Raw genomic sequence first — 21,671 nt, forward strand, 5'->3', positions numbered from 1 at the left:
ACTTGCTCCCCAGCTGATAAAGGCCTATTAAAATGTAATGTACACAGCACTTGACTTCTGGCAAGATGGCATAGATGCACTTTTCCCTATTCTTGCTAAATACAACTAAAACCCACGGAGATGACACATGAAACAAAGTGAAGAAGACTAAAAACTGGAAAGGAAAAAGCAGACCAGCTAGAGACCCTGGGAAGTGAGGAACACTATTGTTACTTCATCAATTTTCTTTTTGCTTCCTAACTTCCAGGCTTGGAGCTGAAGAAGCCAGCCATCAGGAAAAACAATAGGAACGCACACACACACATACACTCAGACACAATGCTTCAACTAAAGACTGTTCTCCCTAGCCAAAGGACCAGGAAAGGGGTAGCCTACCAAGACAGAAAACCTTTGGGAAACTCTACTTCAAAACAATATACAGTGGCCCATCATCACCGACACCAGCAGAAGTTGTGTGGGGAACCTCAATTCCACCTCATCAGACTGAAATGAACGTTCCTCAGTACCCCCACAGATGTGGTGTCAGAGAAGACTGATTTCATCTCCATAGGTTGGAATGTGGAAAAGACATGGGGAATCTGGAATTCCATCCTCACCGTGCGGTACCCTCCTTACCCTTTTCTCTGGGGTGGTATGACAGATGGCCTCTTGGAGAGTCAGAACATTCCCCTTCCACCCAGCAGCAGTGAGGCCCTCCCATGGTGGGATCAGTGGAGACCAAGTGGGAGCCAGAAGTCCCACCCCTGCTGAGTGACTGAGGAGGCCAGGTTGAGAATCTGGACCTCCACTTCCACGGGAGAGTAACAAGGCAGCCCCTCCCAGCCTCCCCCCACCTTAGTGGTTGCAGAGAAAGCCAGCTAAAACAGTAGGCTTAAATAAGATCCAGATTTGCATAACGTAATATGAAAATGTCCAGGTTTCAATTGAAAAATCACTCATCATACCTCAAACCCACTTTCACCACTCTTACTCCGCATTCTTACTCAGTTTCAGCACTCTCACTCAGTGCTGGAAGTTCTATCCAGTGAAATAATGCAAGAAAAGGAAATGAAAGGCATACAGATCAGAAAGGAAGAAAGAAAACTATTTGCAGATAAAATGATCACCTACTTAGAAAATATCAAAAAGTCTGCTCACAAAAAGTCCTAAAACTAGCATGTAAGTTTAACAAGGTCATGATATATGCAAAATCCAACTGTATATCTATATATTATCAATGGACACTGAAATTAAAAATATAATTTATCATCCCTCAAAAAATCCAAATAATTAGGTATAAATCTAACAAAATGTGCATAGAATTTATATGCTGAAAAATCATAAAACTCTGCTGAAAGAAATTAAGGGAGATCTAAATAGACCTACACTGTTCATGGATTGGAAGATTCAGCACAGTTAAAAACATCAGTTCTCCCCAAATTGATATAGTGGTTTAAGTCCTATCAAAATCTCAGCAAGATTTTATGGTTATAGATAAGATTATTGTAAACATATATAGAAAAGCAAAGAAACTAGAATAGTAAAGAAAAATAAAGTGGAAAGCATCAACCTACTCAGCTGTAAGATTAATTATATGCTTACAGTAATTAAGACTGTGTCGTATTGGTAAATGATAGATGCACAGAACAGTAGAACAGAAGAGAGAACCCAGAAACAGGTGCACAAAAATATGCCCAACCCAGAGGATATGAACAGACATTTCTGCAAAGAAGACATCCAGATGACCAACAGACACATGAAAAAGTGCTCCATATCACTCGGCATCAGGGAAATACAAATCAAAACCACAATGAGATATCACCTCACACCAGTCAGAATGGCTAAAATGAACAAGTCAGGAAATGACAGATGCTGGCGAGGATGAGGAGAAAGGGGAACCCTCCTACACTGTTGGTGGGAATGCAAGCTGGTGCAACCACTCTGGAAAACAGCATGGAGGTTCCTCAAAATGTTGAAAATAGAACTACCCTATGACCCAGCAATTGCACTACTGGGTATTTACACTGAAGATACAAACGTAGTGATCTGAAGGGGCACGTGCACCCGAATGTTTATAGCAGTAATGTCTACAATAGCCAAACTATGGAAAGAACCTAGATGTCCATCAACAGACGAATGGATAAAGAAGATGTGGTATATATACACAATGGAATACTATGCAGCCATCAAAAGAAATGAAATCTTGCCATTTGCGATGACGTGGATGGAACTAGAGGGTATCATGCTTAGCAAAATAAGTCAATCGGAGAAAGACAACTATCATATGATCTCCCTGATATGAGGGAGAGGAGATGCAACATGGGGGGTTAAGGGGGTAGGAGAAGAGTAAATAAAACAAGATGGGATTGGGAGGGAGACAAACCATAAGTGACTCTTAATCTCACAAAACAAACTGAGGGTTGATGGGGGGAGGGGTTTGGGGGGGTGGGGTTATGGACATTGGGGAGGGTATGTGCTATGGTGAGTGCTGTGAAGTGCGTAAACCTGGCGATTCACAGACCTGTACCCCTGGGGATAAAAATATATGTTTAAAAAAAATAAAATTAAAAAAAAATAAATATGCCCAACCTATTTTAACAAAGGTACAAAATCAACTCAATGGAAGAACAAGAGCTTATTCACCAAATGATGGTGTACATCCATAGGCCAAAAAAAGTGAAGTTTGATGGAAGTCTCACACCTATACAAAAATTAACTGAAAATGTATCACAGACTTCAATGTAAAATGTGCAACTATGAAAGTTTTACCAAAGAAGTATAGTAAAAATCTTCAGGATCTAGGTGTAATAAATAGTTTTGACTTAATATCAAAAGCATGATCCATGAAAGGAAAACTCAATAAATGAGACTTCATTAGAGTTAAGAAAACTTTTATTCTGTGAAAGATCCTTTTTAAAAAGATGAAAAAAAAAACCTACGGAAGTCGGAGAAAATCTTTGCAAGCCACATGTCTAATAGAGGACTAATATCTAGAATAGAAAGAACTCTCAAAACTCAAAAGAAAAAAATAATCCAATTAGAAAATGTTCAAAGGACATGAAGAGACATTTCACCAAAGAGGATATAAAGATGACAAATAAGCACATGAAAAAATATCCAACAGCAGTAGCCATAAGGGAAATGGGAACTCAAACCACAACCAGGTATTACTACACACCTATCAGAATGGCTAAAATTAAAACCAATGGCAACACTAAATGGTGGCAAGGATGGAGAGAAACTGGATCACTCATATATTGCTGATTTTACATTCCATAAAATGATACAGCCACTCTGGAAAACGATTCAGTTTCTTGAAAAATTAAACCTGTAACTACCATATGATTTATAAGTGGCACTCCTGGGCATTTATCCCAGATGAATGAGGACTTATGTTCTCATAAAGACTTGTACAGAAATGTTTGTAGCAGCTTTATTTGAATAGATACAATCTGGAAACAACCCAGATGTCCTTCAACAAATGAATGGCTAAAGAAACTGTGATAAATCCATGCCATGGAATACTACTCAGCAATAAAAAGGGACAAACTATTAATACATACAACCATAGTACCATGAGAGACCCCAAAGAATCTCAAAATTATTCTGAGTGGAAAAAAAAATTTTTTTTTTAAAGATTTTATTTATTTGACAGAGAGAGATCACAAGTAGACAGAGAGGCAGGCAGAGAGAGAGGGAGGGAAGCAGGCTCCCTGCTGAGCAGAGAGCCCGATGCGGGACTCGATCCCAGGACCCTGAGATCATGACCTGAGCCGAAGGCAGCGGCTTAACCCACTGAGCCACCCAGGCGCCCCCTGAGTGGAAAAAAAATTTAAAGATTACTGTTTTTATAATGTTCTTGAAATGACAAAACTATAGAAATGGAGAGGAAATTAATGGTTGTCAAAGGATGAAGCAGGGTTGGGGACAGCATGTGGGCTCCTGTAGTGAGGGGAATGTTCTGTGTCTTAACTTCATCAATTTCAGTGTCCTAATTATGATACTATAGTTTTGTAAGATGTTGCCATTGGGGGAATCTAGGTAGAGCACACACGGGATTGATCTGTGTGATTTCTGACAACTACATGTGAATTTGTAGTTATCTCAAAGTAAAAAATTTAATTAAAAAAAGCCAAGGTGCCTGGCTGGCTCAGTCAGTAGAGCATGTCAGTAGAGCATGTTGGGTTTCTAAGTTTGAGTTCCATGTTGGGTGATGAGATTACTTAAAATATTTAAAAATAATAATAATAAGCCCTTAAAAATAAGAGCTATAATATCATTTGTAAATTTAATGATATAATGCACAAATCATCACAGCTTGTTAGATACTATGCTCCATCCCCAGATTCTTCAATCCGTGTTCTTTTCCTGAAATTCTGTGGTAGATGAGCGGGTGGGTAGATGGTTTCTATATCATGCAGTTATAATTTTTTTTCAAAGGAAAACATGATTAGGGGGAAAAGCCTGGGTATACCAGTTGTTCATTGTGGGTCACCCCCGTGTTTCAAGGGAACGCCCCGAGCCCACAGTCACCATCTAGTAAAATCTCACATTCCTTCCCACCTTCAGGAAAACCACTAGTGAAAACATCACGAGGGACTGTGATCAACACTGAGGAGGCTGCCATCGCAGTTGACGTGGGAAGCACTGTCAAAACAGTACAAGGAGTGAATGTGACAATTAACTGCCAAGTTGCAGGTGAGAAATGCATTCCTGTATTAATTCATCTGTTCAAATATTAATGGAGCCCAGTGCTGAGTTGGAGGATACAAAGATAAATACAAATTCTATGTTCAGGGACTCAGGTCTAGTAGGAAAGCTAAGGCAAGAACCTCAGTCACCCTGAAAATGGACAATGCTACAAAAGTTTGGAGGAGGAAAGATGAATTCTGGCTGGGATGGAGGTGGTTTCTTATTTCAGCCTTAAACATTGCATGTGCCAAGATGGAAGCAAAGAGTGTTCCAAACGGACAAACGAATGTGAAAAATTCATGGAAGTAGGAAAGCCCAAGACTGTAAGGGAACAGTGTGTGTTTTGGTCTGGCTGGAGCCCAGAGTAGAGAAACGGTGTGGAGGGGCTTAAGCTGTAGTAAGGCGGCTTGCAATTGCACCATGGAAGACCTTAAAGGCTTGGCCAAGGAGTTCAGGAAAAGGCAGACAGAGAGTGGCATTAAAGAGCCAGACTTCCAGAAGAGTAAGCCAACAGCAGTGCATAGAATGGGCTGAAGATAGGAAATATTGGGACAGAGAGGCCAATTAAGACTCTGTCACAGTAGTTGGGGTGCCTGCCTGGCTCAGTGGGTAGAGCAAGTGACACTTGATCTCAAGGTTGTGAGTTTAAGCCCCATGTTGAGTGTAAGGATGACTAAAAAGTTAAATCATAAAAACAAAAGCTGTCTTGGTAGTTTAGGGAAGAGATAATGGGGGCCCAGGCTCAGGGCAGTGGTGATGGATAGGTAAAGGGTGGAGGAACACCAGAGAGGTGGCAGAGGTAAGACCAACAGGAATCTGGAGCTTACTCTCATCCAAAGTGGGTAGGAGTCATGATGGAAAACCGCCAGTGCTCTTAGGAGATGTGATAAATAGGAACCGCCCTCCACTTGGCCTTGCAAACTCAGAGGCCTACAGGGAACAGAAAGTCAGAGGGCAGCGGAAGAGGCATAGACAATAGGGGGTGGTAGTATGCTCTTTATAAAGGTATTACCTGCCATTAATAAGCAAAAACATCAGCACAGAGCCAAGGCCCAGCTGCTGATTCTCCCTTCCCCTGGACCACTAGTGGGTGACATCTACCCTAAGGGTCTTTGCTCTCACAGTACAAAGAAATGAACGGCTGCTGTGCCAGGGTCCAGCTCCAGTCCCCGATTGCCGTCCTCATCAGATACCCCCACCTGTGGCACACCCAAAGCTGGCTTCCCCCAGGCATACTCAGCGAGCACAGTGGAATGGCAGTGGCATCCCTTCTCTGGGGCTTTCTTTGATCCTGGATCTCCATCCCATCCTCGGAGGTTTTGCCTCTGCCTGTGATTTATAGGACACATAACCCAGTTTAGAATAAGTAGGAGGAAGATCTTAATCTAAAGCACGTTGTTTCCAAAGAACAGCCAGTCTGGTTTCCTCTGAAATATTCTGGTAGCTCCAGGAAATCAGAACTATAAATCTATCTCTGTCATCAGACATTAGCTTCTCTTTGTAAAGCTTCCCTTGGCCTGCGTGTCCAGCCTCGTCAGTGAGACCTTCCTCAGTCATATCCCTTCAGGCCCGGCCCTCCCAGATAAGGAGTCAGACAAACCCTCTGACAAGGGCTTCCCGTTAAGGAGCTGGCCTTCAGGCAGGGCCTGGTGGTGTAGGAGGGGCCTTCTGGGCCCAACTGTCACCCCGTGCCCGACCACCATTAACACGTGCCTCAGAGACACAACACTGAACAGAGATAGAGCCGACTGTACTGGGTCTCTTCTTGAGAGACGAAATGGGGAAGAGTAAGAGAATGGGGAGCAAGGGGACACGCAACAAGGAAGTGGGCTCTTAAAGGGGACGAAGAGAACCAGAATCCAGGTGAGGAAATATGTACTGTGGGGAACCAGGGACGCTAAAACCAGCTTTGGCCAATTCTATCTCGCCACTTGGTGCCCTGTGTCCCTCACTCCACCCAGAGACTCACTCTTGGGTACTTCATTGTGAGAGCTCAGGTGGTTGTGCCTACTTCTTGCCTGGCCCGGCCCATGACAGTCTTGAGTTTTCTTTTTATGCAGAGAACCATTTGTGTTAATCATGGTTGACTAAAATAAATCTGTGTATCTTTGTCATTGTGCCTTCTGTTAAATAAGGTATGTATTCGAAGTGGTGGGCAAGAGCCTGCTTTTGATTACACAGTTGGTCTGTGAATTTGCTGGACAAAGACATCATCCTCGAGCTGCGTCTCCAGTCAAAATACTGAGTGTTATAATGGTTAAGAGCAGTAGGAGTGACTTTTACTTTACTAATACAAGTGCTTCTATGGCTCTCTTATGGGGTAATTTTAATGGCTATTTTATACTCCATATTAAGAATATTACATAACTTATGTAGTGTAACTCATGTCCTCCTATATTTGAGTTGTTAGCAGTTTCTCATGAAATAACTTCTTGTACAAACATGCTTTCAACTTGTAAGATGCCACCTCACAAATTGTTCCCAACCCTTAAACATAACAAATATTAAGCAGTGAGTATGGTGAGCATTCTTTCTGAAAAATCATCCAATCCAGTGTATCACTCCCACACTTTTTCCTCTGCTTGAGAAGAGTTGAGAAGACCTTATAGGAGATAAAAATTTGGAGGAGAAGGGAGTGTTTCAACCACTGGGACCAGCATGTGCAAAGGGCCTGAGGTAGAAAGAGCAGGCTGCCTCTAAAGGAGTAGAATATGGCTGCGGTGACTGTAGTATAGACAACAGAGAAGAAAGTAGCATGACCTATTTCTGGAGGTGGGGGGAAGAGCATATAGGGGCTAGCTCTTACATGCTTTATAAATTATGGTACAATTTGGGATTTTGTCCTAAGAACAAAAGAAGATTTCAAGAGACTTAGGAGATAAAATTCTTAGGACTGGTGATGCAGAAATAAATACTTGAGGAATCAGTGGCAGGCAGTATATTTATTCGGGTAGGCTAGACTATGCTAATAAGTAGACCCCCCCAAATATATCATGGAGCAAACAAAATAGAAGTTTATTGTTGCTTACCCAGGAGTCCAAAGAGCTGACTGCCCCACACGGTCAGGGTCACAGAATGCTTGTGGCTCTATTATTTTAAACACATGCCCCCTAGGGTCTCCTCAGGGATTATCTCTAACTTGTCAACCAGAAGAGGGGAAGAACAAAGCATGGAGGATGGTTGGGAAGGCTTTGAAGGGCCACACCTGGAAGAAACATCTGTTACCACTTCTCATGGTCCCTCTTGTCACCTGGCCTCTCCCCACCATAAGGGATATTGAGCAGTGGGGGCAGGATGGGCATGCAGGAAAAAGAAGGAAACGGGTTTTGTGAACCCCTATCAATGTCTGCCTCAGTCCGTATGGAGAAATGTGACATGCTAGACACCTCCTCTCCAGACTTCCATGATTCTTCAGAATAACTGCTGCAGCTAACATTTTAGTTACTGCTACCTTTCCTTTTCTCGCATCACGCCATGGAAGAAGCTGCTGGAATGCATCCTGTCAGGCAGCTCAGGATGCTGACAGGCTTGTGTGGTGCCAGCAGCCTTCCAAATGCAACAAGTGGTCTGGTCAGCAAAAATATCCTCTCCGGATTAAAAAAAGAATATTCTAGTATCACCCTCCCCGGAGGCTCTGTGGAGACGAAAGTTTCTAATCCTTATAATCATCTAACCCGTTGTGACTAGACTCATTTATTGATTCTTTCAAGCAACAGGGAGAGCATTGTGTTGCTGATAAGATAGGCCAGCAAAGGGAAAAAGGCAAAGCAGCGTTTTTTTCTTTTTCCTCCCCTGTTTTAGACCGATCATAGCTGGGAGGCCAGAGCATGGAGCTTATCCAAGTAACTTGTCAACACCATAGCATGGGACTGCATTCTGTGGTGGAGTATCTTTTCTGTCATTTTTTAGACATTTCTTTTGGTAAAAGGTGTGGTCACATCACAACAGCCTAGGAGGGGGAAAAAAAATCTCCCACAACCTGACCAGCTTCTGGACAAGAAGAGCGCTAACAAAGCACACATGGGTTCTAGAAACCCCTCCTCACAATAATCTTGGTATTATAGCTACAGCAAAAAGGTTCATTCTCAGAGTAGAAAGCAAGGATTTGACAGTTCAGAAACAATAGTGTAGCATTTCTGATGTTCTCTGAAGAGGCAGTCAGGTACAGGGCATGCGGTGTGGTAAACATGGTAGGCTGGGATCTGTGACATCAAATGGCTGAGTGTGAATCTCCGCCCTGCCACTGACTGGCTATGGGGGGAGGAGTAGGGAGAGACAGAGGCTCTGCCCTGTGTAATCAATCAGGGATCCAAACTAACATCACTTCAGGCAGTTTTTTTTTTTTCATCTCTTTGACAAATGTGATTATCTTTATAAAATATCTTGGCTTATAGCAAATGTTCACCAAGTGTTCTTTCTCCTCTCACATGCTCAGGATATCTTGCATAGTCCCTGACCGTTGTGCCCTCCCTATGTCCAGCTATTCTGAATGTCGGTATTGGGCGTGTGTCTCTGGTACCTTTTCAAGGGACTCTGGCTTAAACAAGGGCTGGTGACATTCTCTAAAGGCTCATTATCATCTCTTGAGGGAAAAAAGAACTCTCTGAGGCCTCCTCTTCCTTTCTTCTGTTTGGAAGATGTCAGAGTCAGTCATGAAAGAGACTGAAAAGATTCTAAAGTATCTTTTCAGTGTCGTCCTCTGCCTGAGGCCCCCAGTCCTATGCAGGAAGCCCCAACATGGGACACCAGACACAACTCGACCATCAGCAAATTCTTAATGCAGGCCATACTGGAACGAGCCTGACAGAGATTTGCTAATAAATATATCAAAGAATGCGTACTACATAATTTCTCTCCCTTTGGCATGGGCGTCACTTCTGTGGTTTTAGCTCTACAGGGACTGGAGGTAACCCCCGTCCACCCTTTGCTATCCTGAACATTTCCATTTCTCCCATGAGCCGCCCTCCCCTCACCTAGAGAATTCGGTCCTTGTGGTAAGCACCCTGTTGCACGCTGGCAAACACCCCGATTTCATGAGGGGCAGGAGGCAGAGTGATTAAGGGAATTAAAGATGGTCAGACCCACTTCCTGGGGAAGTGAGAAATGGCTCCAGGTCTCTCTTGGGGCCTGGGTTCTCTCCCTCTGCCTCTTGTTTCTCACCTCTCCCTACCCAATTTCCTCTCTTCTCCTTCGTGTCTCTCCCTCTGGCTGTCCTGCAGGAGCACGGGCCCTTCCAGAGAAGGAGGCACTGGGAGCAGCAGCAAGTCTTGCTGCGGGGTTGTCCATGTTGCCGAAATCCTCAAGAATGTTGGTGCTGGAGACACACACACTGTCCCATCAGCTCAGTGGTGGAGGCACTGTTCCTGCTCCCCTTCACTTAGTGGAACCGAGGGCCCATTTAGTCCAGCTGCCTGGCTCTAGAACATTCTTAGGTCCTAGCGGGGACTGTGTGCTTGCTGCCCACAGCACTCTTCAAAAGAACATGCCAACAAGGGAAATACTTGCAGAAAATGATCTTTAGGACCTCAGTTCTTCTTGTGCTTTCAGGAGAGAAATGGCAGGGAATGCTTTCTTCAGCTTACCTTTCAGAGGCTTTCTCCTGAATGCTGTGGATTTTTTTCTTTTAACCTAAAAACTAAGCTCAGGGTCCAGAGCCTAAGCTGGCATGACTAGGCATCACGATGCTCTTGCTCTCCCTAGTGGTGCTGCAATGAAAACTCAGCTTTTCTGCCTCTTACCTGCCCCATCTGTCCAGGTGTATTCAGGGGCTGGGCCACCCTGGTCCTTGTGCAGTCGAGCGTTGGGCATCATGGGACCTGCCTCTCCCCGACGTGACAGGCATGCAGTCTCCGAGTCTTCATCCCATTTCAGCAGCCCTCCTCCTTCCAGCCAGTTTGGTGATCCATAGGGTTTCTCATCAAATTATTGTTAATCGGAGTAAAAGAGAAAACCAGAGAATCCCTCCTCTCTTCCTCATAATAGGGAGGAAGGCCCTGCAGACTAGCCAGGTACTTTGACCAGCATCTTGGGCCCCTGCTCCAGGCCCAGCTGAGGCAGCAGAGCAGCCAGGATACCCGTGAATTCCCACAAGGCCGTTCATCATCAGTGAGGGAGTGTGAGACCACCTTCCTGACTCTACCCTACTTCCTCCTACTGGGAGCTCAGGAGCAGGAAGTCCCCAGGGACCCATAATTGGGGCTGCCACTGAGCCAGGGGTACAGAGTAGACCGCTGGTAAATTCTGTTCAGCAGATTCAAGGACAAGTAACAGATACACAGGCAGTCGCTTGAAGATGTCTGTGTCCTCACCAGTAAGCTGCCCCTTTAAGGCAACACTGTCCTTGCCCCAAATGCAGCATGTAGCCACAACTCAGAGAAGCTCAGAACTAAAGGTTAAGCCCTTTGACTCTTCCTGACTTTGACCCCCATTGACCAGATTTGACATTATTGACATACCCTAGATACACACCCAAGAGCTGTGAGTAAACTCGAGCGGAGCCAACAGGCCGAGGGTGAGAGGAATGGAGCCTTCTGCTCCCCAGAGACCTGTGAATTGATGCCCCAGATTTTCTGCCTCTGGGTTCACTCCAAGCTCAGCCTCCTGCGGAGCCTCCCACACAGACTGTCTCAGAAGTCTCGTCCTGGGCTGGGGCCTGCTTGCCAGCATGGCAACCACAGGAAAACGTCCTAAAGAATTGAAGTTGCCACCTTGGGCTGCTATTACAAAATGTCCATAGACAAGGTGGCTTAAATGTCCAAAATGTATTTCTCCTAGTCCTGGAGGCGGAGAAGTCCAAGCTCAAGGTGCCAGCTCCTACAGGTCTGTTGAGAGCTCTTTTCTGGATTGTAGACCGCCATCTTACCGTGTCTTGACATGATGGAGAGAGAGAGGGCTAGCTCTCCAGTCTCTTCTTCTTTTTTTTTTTTTTTTTAAGATTTTATTTATTTATTTGACAGACAGAGATCACAAGTAGGCAGAGAGGCAGGCAGAGAGAGAGGAAGGGAAGCAGGCTCCCGGCTGAGCAGAGAACCTGATACAGGGTTCAATCCCAGGATGCTGGAATCATGACCCGAGCCAAAGGCAGAGGCTTTAACCCACTGAGCCACCCAGGCGCCCCTCCAGTCTCTTCTCATAGGGGCACTAATCCCATCATGACAACCCCAACCCCATGACGTCACATAATCCTAATTGCCTCCAAAGGCCCCACCTCCAAATACTATCACATTGGAGGGGGAGAGGACTTCATCTTATGAATTTGCAGAGAAACACATTCAGTCAATGATGCCCCTAGAGGACAGAGCCCAACTTCCAAAGACAGGTACTCCGTCCTAACTCATTCGCACCCTCCCCAGCTCTCTCTCACAGACGTTAAACTTGGACTGATAAAAGAGCAGAGTACTTTGTTTTTGTCTCTTTCTTTTGTCTCTTTCTCTGGGGTGCTATGGCCACAGCTCTGTGTTCTCTTATTCTAAGAAAATACATAGGCTCCAAAAACTACAAGCGTGTTTTCCATGTATAGTGTCAGTTCTGGTCAGGTTCCAGCAGCTTTCATTTGTCTGGTTCATACTAGACAAAATACTAAGATTTTATAGCTTTTAACTTTTTATTGAAGTGTAATATCTGTACAGAAAAGGGGACATATCACAAAAGTCCTACCAAACCAGCTCTCGGGTCAGGAACCAGAGAATAACCAGCGACCATGCCCAGTTAGTCTCCACACCCCCCTGTTTGTCCCTCCCTCTCACTAAAGCCACCAGCCCGAGTGCTAACAGCCTGTGTTGATGTTACTGGATTTTGTCCGTCACTTACAGAAATGAGATCATCCAATGTGTACTCTTTCTGTCCAGCTCTTCTCACTCAATGTTTGTTTCATGTGCTTGTCAATCATTCATCTTCACCACCATATAGATTTGGGGCTTATGTCCATCCCTGGTTTCCGCACAGAGTTTGGGTACTTTCCTTCATCTTGGCAAGTGCCCTTTAGCAGCTGCCCACTTGCTGTTCTGTTAACTGGCCTCTTTCTTCCTGCCTCATCAGTGTGAGCTTTAAATGACCAAAGCTCTTGAGACCATGGAGAGGTTACAAGCATTATTTGGTTTGGCCAGAGGTTGGTAGAAGACGCCCAGGCAGATGCTTCCTGCTGAGTAGCCCCTGGGAGGGTCCGCCAAGCGGTGGTAACTGCCTCCAGGGTCACCTGAGTGTGTTCCGCTGATGCATTTATTTTTCTTTTCTTTCTAGGTGTGCCTGAAGCTGAAGTCACTTGGTTCAGGAACAAAAGCAGACTGGGCTCCCCTCCCCATGGGCACGAGGGCTCCTTGCTGCTCACAGACGTGTCCCCCTTGGATCAGGGTCTTTACTCCTGCAGGGCAGCCAATGTCCATGGAGAGCTGACTGAGAACACGCAGCTGCTGATCCTAGGTAAACACCCTGAGGCTGACCGTCCAGCCCACCCTCACTCTCCCTTTATCCCTGATGCAACTAAGTACATAAAAGCAATATGCCTTCCCCTCCTCCCACCTTAGGGCCTTCCAGTAAAAAGAACACAGACCCAGGGGCCAGGCAGACATCATTTTTAACACTGGTTCTACTGCTTATTCACTGTGTGTGATCCTTTGTTATCTTGGGCAACTCACTTAGCCCTACTAAGCCTTAGATGCTAGCCTTCATGTGGATGCACGACGGGGACTGTCCATGTAGGGGGAGGCGGCTACCAATGCTGAAGAAGTAAAGAAGTTATTGTTAATTTCTTCTGCGTTAAGGACTTCTTTGAGCATCAGATGAAAACTATTGATGACCCCCTCCAGAAAAATTCACACATATAACATTTTTCATAGAATTTCAGAAAGTTCATAGTCCAGCCCACCTCAAGTCCACACAGATACTCCCCTGCCCAGTCCATTCAGGCTGCTAAAACAAAACACCACAAACTGGATAGCTCATAACAACAGAAGTTTATGTCTTACATAAGACATATGTCTAGAAGACATTATGTCTTCTAGAGGCTGGAAATCCAGGATCAGGAGGTTAGCGCAGTCGGGTTCTGCTGAACCCCCTTCTCTGGGTTACAGACCACTGGCTTCTTGCTGTGTCTGTCCATGGCAGAAGCGACAAGCCAGCTCTCCGTGGTCTCGTGTATAAGAGCACTAATGGCAATCTTGAGGGATCTGCTTCACCTCCTAAAGGCCCTGTCACCTAATACCATCACCTTGGGGGTTAGGACTTCACCTATGAATTTGAAGGGACACAGGTATCCAGACTACAGTACCCCCAAGTATAAGAACCCATAAGAACACAATTTTTCACATAACATAGGTATTAGAAATAACGGCCCCTGGGACACTATCTAATATTCCCTGTTGCCCAGTGCTGGACTCAGCCATGTTGGGAGCAATAACTGGGTTACTTTTATCCCATGGACTAGGGACCCTCGGGTTATCTTCCCCAGAGTCTGGAACTTGGTGGGATGCAGTAAAAAGGCTTGTTTTTGTCTTGCCACTTTTTTTTTTTAAACCGATAATTAGAGCCCTCGTGCTAGTTTTCTCACTAAGAGAAAGCTCTCATTCTAAGGGAAAAAAGAAGGAACTGTGAGAAATACAAAGACTCACACGCCATACATACACACACATTCATACATTATAGACCTCCTTGGGGAAAAATAATTAACCTTTATATTGTATTTCCATAGCCCCAGTTGCTGATAGACGAAAGCCTAGGGTCTCTAGCCCCTGCCCACTCAGGTTTCAGAGGGGCCCTGGAAGGTTTTCATCTCACCAGTGGCTGCATAAACCACTAGTCATCTTAGAAAGCCACAGAAAACCCCTTGGTGAAGGATGTCATCTGTTCTGTGTCGGTTTTCATGCGAGTCTGGAGCCCAGGGCCCAGGCACTGTTGCCCCACACTGAGTTACGGGGCTTCCTGTGGGCTTTTCCTCCCGAATAAGCCTGGCTTGTCATCTGCGTGGTTGTGACCATGGCTTTGCCAATGAAGGCTGCACGTTCTGCCTGCCAGCTCTGGCAGGATTGTGACTGAAAACTGGCGTGACTGTGAACACAGAGCTGGACAAGCAGGACGTCTTCCCATTTTAATCAAATATGATGAGAAAAAAAAATCACTGTTTAGACTCTTAGGTTGAGGGCTTTTCCTGATCAGAAGCCTTGGTTTATTAATTCACGTATTTTTAGTTGTATAGGTACTTTGTGGACATAGAAGTAATGTCTCTCTTTTATTTTAATTTTAAGCAGCCAAAAATTTGGTTTAATTATTAAACAAGGGACTTCATGTATAAAACTGAGCTTTCACACCAAGCTCTGTGACCTAACTCATAGCATGGAGACTTGATATGTAATGAGACTTTCCACTTATTTATCGCTGTGGCCATTGGATGAATATTCATGATGTATTGCCTCTAAGTTCCATCTCAAGCATTGGGATAAATTTAAGAAGTGACCTCTGCCCTTGGAGAATTTATGGTTTCCCTTGGAAGATCAAATGGACATGCACCAAAGAAGAACGATATGATAAAATCTCTAAGGGCATTAGGAGGGGCTGACATTTGGCCCAAGAATAGCTGATGGTTTTGAAGATGGGACATAACCTCCCTTCTTGGCTTTTAGGAAATCAGCAAGGGTTTCTTGAGTTTAATATTCTCTTTTTTTTTTTTTAAGATTTATGTATATATTTGAGAGAGAGAGAGAGAACACAAGCAGGAAGGGCAGAGGGAGGGAGAGAAACTCAAGCAGACTCCCCACTGAACAGGGAGTCCAACATGGGGCTAGATCCCACGACCCCAAGACCTCGACCTGAATGAAAACCAAGAGCCAACATGGAAATGACTGCACTACCCAAGTACCCCTTGAGTTTAATATTCTTGAGGGAATATTCAGTATTCAATTTGAATATTCTCAAGGGAATATTAAAAAATGAGTGATGGGCATTAAGGAAGGCACTTGTTGGGATGACCACTGGGTCTTGTGTGGAGGTGAAGCATCACTGGCTTCTGTTCCTGAAACCAGGGAGACACTGTATAGTAACAAACTGGAATTGAAATTGTAAAAGTTAATTATTTAAGTTTAAAAAGACAGGAAGAAGAGACTCTAGGTTGGAGTAAACTGCTACAATCAGGTCCTAAAATCATGGTAATTCAGAGTAGAAAGAAATCTAGGAAATGATGAGTTTCCTCCCCATTTTATAAACAAGGAAACTAAGGCTCAAGGGAATTAAGTGACTTGCCCAAGTTAGGGAATGACAGAGCCCCAGCTCAAACGGAGCATTCCCGATCCCAAACATGATGTTTTCATCTATACCATATGAGGAATATTTTAAAATTATATATAACACATATATAATGTAATATTTTAATAATTTATATAAAATATACATAAATATATATCAAAATTTGAAGCTCATCATTGTTTTCTGTATGCAGTGGTCTTTTGCAGTCAAGGCAGAGTAGACAGAAGGCATATTTCTGAAGCAGACTCTGAAGCCATCACGACTTACTTGCCACCCCCTTAACAACTGACAAAGTGACAGGCCCATAATAGGCTCTCACTGGACACTGATGAAATATGACCATCAGTTACAAGAGAAATACTTCTGCTCCTCTTCAGACTCCAATAAGAGCTCTACAGAAAAAAAATGGGAGTCTGCCTTGGGAGATGTAGGAAGCAGGGAAACGGGATTCTGCTTCTTGTCTCAGAGAATCTTGAGTCCTCTCACCACCAGAAGCTTCATTAGGTCCTTGCCTCTTTATTTGTCCCGTGGAAATGATAAGCCACTATAATTCCCATTTTTGTCACTTTGGGCTCCAGTTAACTAGACCTCTGATGACTTCACTCCTAACTCCTTCTAAGATTTTGAAGAACAAATCATCCCTGTCCTGCTTATCTGGTCCTACCTGGGCATAAAAATCCAGACCACAAAGCAAATTCATTTTATCAACTTCATAAAGAAATCTTTTTCTTCATGGAAAGTGTCACTCATAGACTTCTTTTAAATAAGAAATTCCTGGGGCACCTGGATGGTAAAGTCAGCTAAGCATCTGACTCGATTTCAGCTCAGGTCATGATCTCAGGGTCGTGAGATTGAGCTCTGTGTCAGGCTCCATGCTGGATGTAGAGTCTGCTTAAGATTCTCTCCCTCCCTCTTTCGCTGCCCCTCCCCGCACCTTGCATGTGCACATGCGAGCTCTCTCACTTAAATAAAAAATTCCTGTTGTGATGTATCCATATCTGGGGGGACAATAACAAAGCACTCTACAGGAATAAGAGTTAAGTGAAGGAAGGAGTGAAAACTAACACAGGACTTGGCATATAATAAATGCTGAAGAAGTGTTAGCTTTTTAAGAGTATTTTTATAATATGGTTTAATTTGCCTACACATTTATAGAGACCCAGTGGTACTGTGGTACAAAGTGGTATTCAGTAAAGAACTCCTAAAATCAACATGCCTGATTCTTATTACTGACCTTATGGTTTTGGGCATCAAATATTGATAGACACACCTTCTCTGTGGGGGAAAAAATGATGCTGAAAGGTAGCCATAATGCCTGCCTTACATGCATGCCCATGCATGCCCATCTTTCCTTCCCTCCTTAATATAGCCTCCATGCTTTAACCTGCCTGACTCCCCATTTGCCTTCCCACAGATCCTCCCCAAGTCCCAACGCAGTTAGAAGACCTCAGGGCCTTGCTTTCAGCCACTGGACCGAACCTTCCTTCAGTGCTGACATCTCCTCTGGGAGCACAGCTGGTCCTGGATCCTGGGAATTCTGCTCTCGTTGGTGAGTCCAAATCTCTGGAACATTAGGCTGAAATCCAGGGCTGGACAGGATTTATGGATGGGTGACTGCTTGCAGGTGGGATGGAGGCAGCAGGAGGGGGTGGCCAACAGGAAATCACTAAATTGCCTACAGAATCCAGACTCACCAGTGGAAACTTGGCTGACTTTCCATGTGAGGTGAGTGTAGATCTTAGTCTGGACTCTAAAGCTTGTCTAGATTCCAACATGGCTCCTTTCTGAATCGTCTTGGGCCAATGCCACAGTCCAGATCCTCTCAGTCAGATTGACTCACTGAACAGTAAGTAAAGAGCAGAGCAGTAAAAATGGCTCCTATATCTCCATTCCCTTGCCAACCATACATCAGTATGTGCCCATGACCTTGTCCTAACTCAACTAGAGTTTTAATCAGCTTTCAAGAAGAAAAATCTAGATAATTCTATTTAGGTTAGCCTTCTATATAGATAGGGCCTGAAACCAACCCAGATGGACTCCTCCAGCAAGTGTTTAAATAACTTTGCTGAGTAAAGCTTCCCTGGCATCCGTCAATGGGAACCTTCACCAAGTTATTGCCCACGTGGTTGGTGCTCTCTGGTAGGAGAGGAGGTGAAGGGGACCATCAATGTCCTGGGCCCTCCACTCGAGAATCATGGAGATGCCGCAGGAACCTCTGTACTCCTGTCTTGACTTCTGGAGAAGGTCAAGGTGGAAGAGAAGAATTATATGCCTTCAAAGCCCGGGGGCAGGGAGGACAGGTCTACAAAATGGGGGAAATCCTCATGCTAACTCTTTGAGGCCCCAAATGTTGGTAATGGTAACTAAAATTATTCCTTTGGCTCAAAGTGGAAAGTTCCTCTTCTCTCCTCCCTATCACCTAGCAAGGAGTAGGAGACCAAAGTGTGCCTAGTCATACTGATAAGTACACCTTATCAACATGGCCACAGGGACTGGTATAGGATTATAAACAGAAAGATTACCTTCAGTTTTCATTATGATCTAAATAACAAAGACTGCTCATAGTATATGAGCATGTGGGAAAAGCTTATAATTGCTGTTTCTGATCTGATCCTAAAAATAAGAACACATATAATGACAAGTAGCCCTCTTCTGTTTCTCATAACTTATACAAGCTTGGCATTGAGTTTTTCCACATCGTATTAATCAGAATTCATGGATGTTTCTTACTGCTTTCTTTTGGCTTATAAATGGTAAATGTATTCCAAATTAAATGTGAGCATTGTAAACCTTTTTTTAATCTTAGACTCATCACTGTGAGAAATAGTCACAACTATTCATCGTAGCCCAGTCATAAGCAGAGGGTGCAGCAATTGTTTGGTTTCAAGTTCAATAACTCTTAGGTCACTCAGATGCCGTTCGGCATGCTGGAGAAATGAACCTGCTCATATTTTTCCATGATAGTTTTACTTTCTTTCTTCTTTATTCTGGAATGATATTTTGTCTCATTATAGCCATGAGCAATAAGAATTTATTGTGCTTTATCCTGGTGCGTTCCATCGCTAGTTCATAGTGCTTTGTTACCTTAGACCAGTATTTAAATATAACCATTGAAAGACACTGTAATACCCTAGTCCACATCCAGACTGTTCCATTTGAATGGGACAGCAAGTCAGTTACCATAAAGTCCCTGAATGTAACTGCTGGGGCAACTCTAGCAGGAAATGTTGATGCCTCGCCAGCACTGGAGAAGTCAGAGGGATCTACATGGAATTGCGGAGATGAATTAAGAAATGATGTCAAGTATCAAGACTCTGGGAAGTTCGTCATTTGAAATTGACCAGGGCCTAGCTGATGCTTTGGAGCTGAGCACAGAAGGATGGGTGGGATTCAAAGAGGCAAGGAAAGGAAACAGGCATTGAGGGTGAAGAAGATACTATTAGGCTGGCAATAATAAGGTGTAGAATGTATATCCAGTATCAGTAAAGAAAGAGCTATAAAATACCACTACTTTGAAAGTGATGATGGGCAGCTTAACCGGGATAGAAACTAGACCATTTAAAGGAAAAAGCCTCAGCCAGAGCTTGTCCACTCAGCTTTGGCTTTGACCCTCACCCCGAGAATTCTAATACACCTTCTCCACCTTGAGCCTCCCCAGCTATCAACTCATCCTGATCTGTTAGTCTAGTTCCTCTTATTTGCACTGGTTCCCATCCCTGGCTCTTGCTGGTGGCCCTTTGAGACCAGAGCGCCTGTTCCAGGTACAAACTTAGGTCAGGGAGGCAAGTCTGTGTAGGGTTGCTGCAGGCCTAGAATGGGAAACAGTGTCAAAATGTGGAGGACCTTGATGATTAGACTAAGGAAATAGATTGACTATGTGGGACAGATATTTAGAGGGTTTTTAAGTAGGAGAACGATGTGCTAAAAGTAATATTTGAAAGAATCTGGTATTCTGCAAGAGTAATCAATAGCAGGAGCAATTTAAGGAAGAAACCCTGTTTTGAACGTAACAAATGTTCTAGGTCAAGATGGGTATATGGCAAAGATACTGTTAATTGCCCTTTCCACAACCAACACATCTTCACTCAATCATGTCGTTCTTTTTCATCCAGCCCAGGCACTGCCTTGGATTTCATTGTAACATTGCCACCAAGCATGGTGGCAGTTGACACATAGGATGAAAGCCATTTGCCAACCCTGTTGTTGCCAGTAAACAGTGACATTCCTGTGTATGTATTTCTCACATTGATGAGATACGTTGGCTGCAACAGATTCAGAGAACTTTGTGGTTCTGTGGCATAGGGATAATAAGTCATGGACCTTAATTCTTATGTTTTCATGGGAAGAAGGAAAGAAGGAAAATTGGGTTTTTTTTAAAAGCCATATATCAGAGCTGGGGCACCTGGGTGGCTCAGTGGGTTAAAACCTCTGTCTTCGGCTCAGGTCATAATCCCAGGGTCCTGGGATCGAGCCCTGCATCAGGCTCTCTGCTCAGCAGGGAGCCTGCTTACCCATCTCCCTCTCTCTGCCTGCCTTTCTGCCTACTTGTGATCTCTGTCTGTCAAATTAATAAATAAAATCTTTTTTTAAAAAATCTGTGGAAGAATATTTAGAGACACGGAAACATAACTGTTATGTACCAGTTAATGAAAAAAGTTGTGAGCAGTATATGGAGTATGATTTTGTTTTAGACAAAAGATGCATATAATGTGCATATTAATGACTAGGAAAATGATATTGGTACCGGTTTTATCTAGGCTAGGCAATTACAGATAATTTTCGCTTTTTTTTTTTTTTGCTCATATTTTTAATTGTTCTACAATGGAGTTATATTGCTCTCATAATAAAAACACCAATAAAAGTTATTTTTTGTATAATATAAATGCTAATGCCCTATAAATGATACTGTGAGAAATATTAATTTTGAGTCTTAGTTACCCCCCCAAAAAAAAAAAATTGAACAGAAGGCGGCAAAAAGGTGTAGGTGTATGGGGAGGCCCGAGATGCTGCTACTGTAAAATTGGAGCCTGGAGACCTGGACCAAGACCACTAAAGGGGGGACATGGGCCTTGCCCTCCACAGTAGTTGGCACAGCTCAGGCCTCCCAGCAGAAAGGATAGCTGTTAAATAAGGACAAAGAAAATTAGTACCCATCTTGCCTAGGACAATGGATCTAGTTAGGCTGGATCCACTCTGCATGGCCAAGCCTCCACTGGCAATTTTCCACATCTGTGTCATACAGCAAAGAGTATGAGAGCAACACGGGACTCACTGGTCCCAAGTCTTCATTTACAGTCATGGAAAGTGAGACCCACATGGGCCTATGCATGTGTCGCTCAATCAACATTCCTTCTTGAAAGTTTCGGCAGTGGCTTAAAGTGAAATCAATGCCAGAATGTCTGTCAACTAAAATAGTCATTTTTGGACTAGAATCACCTACTGGGAATCTCAAGGCTTGAGTTGTAATAGAGAAGAGTTAGCTCTGATATATGGCTTTTTTTTTAGGATTTTATTTATTTATTTGACAGATCACAAGTAGGCAGAGAAGCAGGCAGAGAGAGAGAGATGGGAAGCAGGCTCCCAGCTGAGCAAAGAGCCTGAGGCGGGACTCCATCCCAGGACCCTGAGATCATGACCTGAGCCGAAGGCATAGGCTTTAACCCACTAAGCCACTCAGGTGCCCTGATTCTTCCATATTTTATTCTGGTGGCTGCATTGGTGGGAGGTATCATAAATTCAACCAACTCTCTCATGTTGAACTTTTGGAT

The 21,671-nt window shown here is 43.9% G+C and overlaps 1 protein-coding gene across 1 annotated transcript in view; it reads left to right on the forward strand.

Moving 5' to 3' along the window:
- LOC111156589 (ADAMTS like 1) overlaps nt 1-21,671 on the forward strand; it is a 934,723-nt gene that overhangs the window by 846,994 nt on the left and 66,058 nt on the right. The window contains exons 23-25 of the mRNA XM_022517576.1: nt 4,549-4,677; nt 12,910-13,089; nt 17,318-17,452. Of these exons, the coding sequence (XP_022373284.1) occupies nt 4,549-4,677; nt 12,910-13,089; nt 17,318-17,452 (444 nt within the window). The remainder of the gene's footprint in view (nt 1-4,548; nt 4,678-12,909; nt 13,090-17,317; nt 17,453-21,671) is intronic.

This window comes from Enhydra lutris, unplaced genomic scaffold (genome assembly GCF_002288905.1).
Source record: "Enhydra lutris kenyoni isolate GAN:26980312 unplaced genomic scaffold, ASM228890v2 scaffoldscaffold47, whole genome shotgun sequence".
Classification (NCBI taxonomy): domain Eukaryota; kingdom Metazoa; phylum Chordata; class Mammalia; order Carnivora; family Mustelidae; genus Enhydra; species Enhydra lutris.